Raw genomic sequence first — 3,042 nt, forward strand, 5'->3', positions numbered from 1 at the left:
TTAGTAAACTATAAATATAATGTTTCTTGTAATGTTTCTATTAAGACACTGCACATTAAAGATTTGAAAGAGTTGAGTGACTAGGGTTTTTAAAACAACAAATTTTTATATTAGGTGATGGTGGGAATAGGCATGAAAGCATGTTTTTTCTATAAACCTAGTGAGTGAAGCCGCGGAAATGAGAACGAGAACATTTAAGAAGATAAAAGTGTTACCTTTTTGAATTTCCATAATAAATAAGACGTGAGGTGAAATGTTGTTAAGGTGGTTGAAAAAAACGGTAAGAGAGGATTAGCCATAATATCAAACAACAAAAATATCATTAACAAATCCAAACTAAAATTTAATTCAAGATAAAATTTGTTGAAAGTTAATTTTTCAAAATATTCACTATGGGAAATAAAGGAAATCCCATTTCTTTTTATATTTATGGAAGATATTAAAATTATTATATATATTTTTAATTAAATATTATGTAAAATATGTATTTATATAAATAAAATTATTATTATATTTTTATATTATATTTAAATTTTTAGTATGTAAATTTAATTATTATAATTTATTTATATCTTGAAACAAATGAATATATGTATATATGGGAAGTAGTTGAGGATGAAAGCTACTTTGTGGGAACCAAACTATCTCAAGGAGCATCCAATATTCACTAAACTTCTCACAACTTTGGTGATAGCATCCCACTGTGGATAGATCATTCTTCTGTCCAATAGACATGGTAATCTCTACCTAAACTCAACTTAATTTTAAAAGAGAAAGAAATGAACACATAATTAAATGAATCTAAAACTTGAAAAATTAGAATATAGAATGATATACAATATTTTTTATTGCTTAAGAAATCTTCTTTACCAAAAGTAAGGAATTCAAGAAGAGATAAAAAAACACAATACACATTATCTCTTAATATGATAAAATTCATTGAGCTTTCAAAAAAATTGTTAATAAAACAAATGATTGTCACATTAATTTTATATCAATTAATTAAAATATATGATAAAAATTTATCAAATTTCAATAAAAAAATACATACAATATTTACAAAACATATATACAATAAAAATTTCAATCCATTAAATTAAAAAAAATAAAAATAATAATAATTAATTTAAATAGATATTTAAATTACACCAAATTTGTTATAATTATAATAACAACATCTTATTATTAAATAATTTTATTTTTATTTAATATTACAACTCACTGCAATTTAAATATAATATAATTTTTAAAATTATTATTAATAAATTTGTAACTACATTTTTTAAATAACAAAATATGTTTGGGCATAAATTCAAATCCATTCCCAGTAAATGAATCCTTCCATATTAAAAAACTATTAAAGTGATGCGTTGAGAGATAAAGGTACCCTAAAATTTGTTATTCTAGAAATTTACACAAAAAGATTCCAAAAAATAACCAAACATTGACATTGGAGAGTTAGACGATGTTGTCAAAAAAATTGGGTGTGGTGGCTTGAACCAACTAAATTTCGGAGGCAAAGGAATTATCTGGTCGGTTAAAAGTGCTTGAAATTAGGGAAAAATATTTTTGTAGAGACAATATTTGAATGGTATTTTTACGATGGAAATGGATTCAATATTATCAAAAACATCTAAGATACTTAAAATTTTGAATTATGACTCGGATTTACAAAAATTCTTACCATTTTTTTTCTAAATATAACTAGAATTTCCATAACTTTCCAAGCCATTCCTCCGCGCTAGTAAAATTCATTACACTAAACATCTCTGACTTCTCATGAAATCAGAGTCGTGGTTGACATAAAATAGCCATATTTGCAACTCAAAAGCCCATCCCGCATTTGCTAATCGGCCATTTGTACAAAACAACATCCTCACGCGTTCTTTTTATACGTATCTGCCACAACAAAAACACTCGCACCCTCATCCCTCAACAGATAAACTACTGTAGCAGCACCTCTATGCGTCCTGAGTTCAAATCCTCTTACAATCACAATCCTTTGTTTTACATAATTATTTTACTTCACCACCAATCTCTCACTTCGACTCCTCATAGCTTTGCGACGACCCTGATGGCTAAACCCTCTTCAAATCAGAGCGACCACAGCAGACTCGAAAACCGCTCACTGAAGTCACGGCAATTCAAGGGAATTCGAATGGGGAAATGGGTATCCGAAATTCGAATGCCCAATTCGAGGGACAGAATTTGGGTGGGCTCCTACGACACCCCGGAAAAGGCTGTGCGTGCCTTCGACTTTGCCGTGTATTGTCTGAGAGGATCCAAGGCCGACTTCAATTTTCCTTACTCCCTCCTGGATATTCCTGACGCCTCTTCTCTCTCTCCGCCGCAAATTCAAGACGCCGCAGCCAAATTCGCCGTGGAAGAAATGTGGCTGCCTTCCGAAGATAACACGGTGGATATTCCCTACGCTTCTTCTCCATCTCCGCCACAAATTCAAGCCGCCGCAGCCAATTTCGCAGCCGAAGAAATCTGGCTTCCTTCGGAAGACAACGCGGCGGATATTCTCTACGCCTCTTCTCCATGTCCGCCGCAAATTCAAGCGGCCGCAGCCAAATTCGCAGCGGAAGAATTCTGGCTGCCTTCCGAAGATAACGCAATGTCCTCTTACTATTGTTTCGAAAGCTGAATCTGGGCTTCAAGGCCAAGATATTTCAGTGAAGCAAGGTCCCACATTTTGGGATTCAGTTCTTGAAGATCTCGACGTTAACGACTCTGTAAGTTTAGAGGGTTTTCCTCTGTTAGATGCGTATCTCGAGGATTATGGGTTTCTCTTCCAGCCGAATGAAGAATGCAGACGGGGTCTTTCTAATTTATTTTAGTGTAGCTGATGATTCTGCCCTGAAAGTTCAAATGAATGGCTATACTCGACCTCCTACAAATGGGAGCCTGAGCCACCGACTGAACATCGGCACCACCTGTCTCTTTTATAGGGATGTTATTAAATTCATTTATTCAATTTGACAAAATTACCAGGTATGGAAAAATGACCTTTAATTTTTATTTTATTTAAACATGTAT

The 3,042-nt window shown here is 32.6% G+C and overlaps 1 protein-coding gene across 1 annotated transcript; it reads left to right on the forward strand.

The window, feature by feature from the left end:
* Positions 1-1,851: 1,851 nt before the first annotated feature.
* LOC149176327 (uncharacterized) lies at positions 1,852-2,650 on the forward strand. The gene has a single exon (XM_089421438.1). The coding sequence runs from the start codon at positions 1,964-1,966 to the stop codon at positions 2,648-2,650; it is 687 nt and encodes a 228-aa protein (XP_089277564.1). The 5' UTR covers positions 1,852-1,963.
* The last annotated feature ends 392 nt before the right edge of the window (positions 2,651-3,042 follow it).

This window comes from Pinus tabuliformis, chromosome 4_1 (assembly GCF_031772625.1).
Source record: "Pinus tabuliformis cultivar Carrire ecotype Pingquan chromosome 4_1, CPIR1, whole genome shotgun sequence".
Taxonomy (NCBI): Eukaryota; Viridiplantae; Streptophyta; class Pinopsida; order Pinales; family Pinaceae; genus Pinus; species Pinus tabuliformis.

Coding starts and splice junctions, on each gene's coding strand:
- LOC149176327 (XM_089421438.1), top strand. CDS start 1,964: ATGCGTCCTGAGTTCAAATCCTCTTACAATCACAATCCTTTGTTTTAC.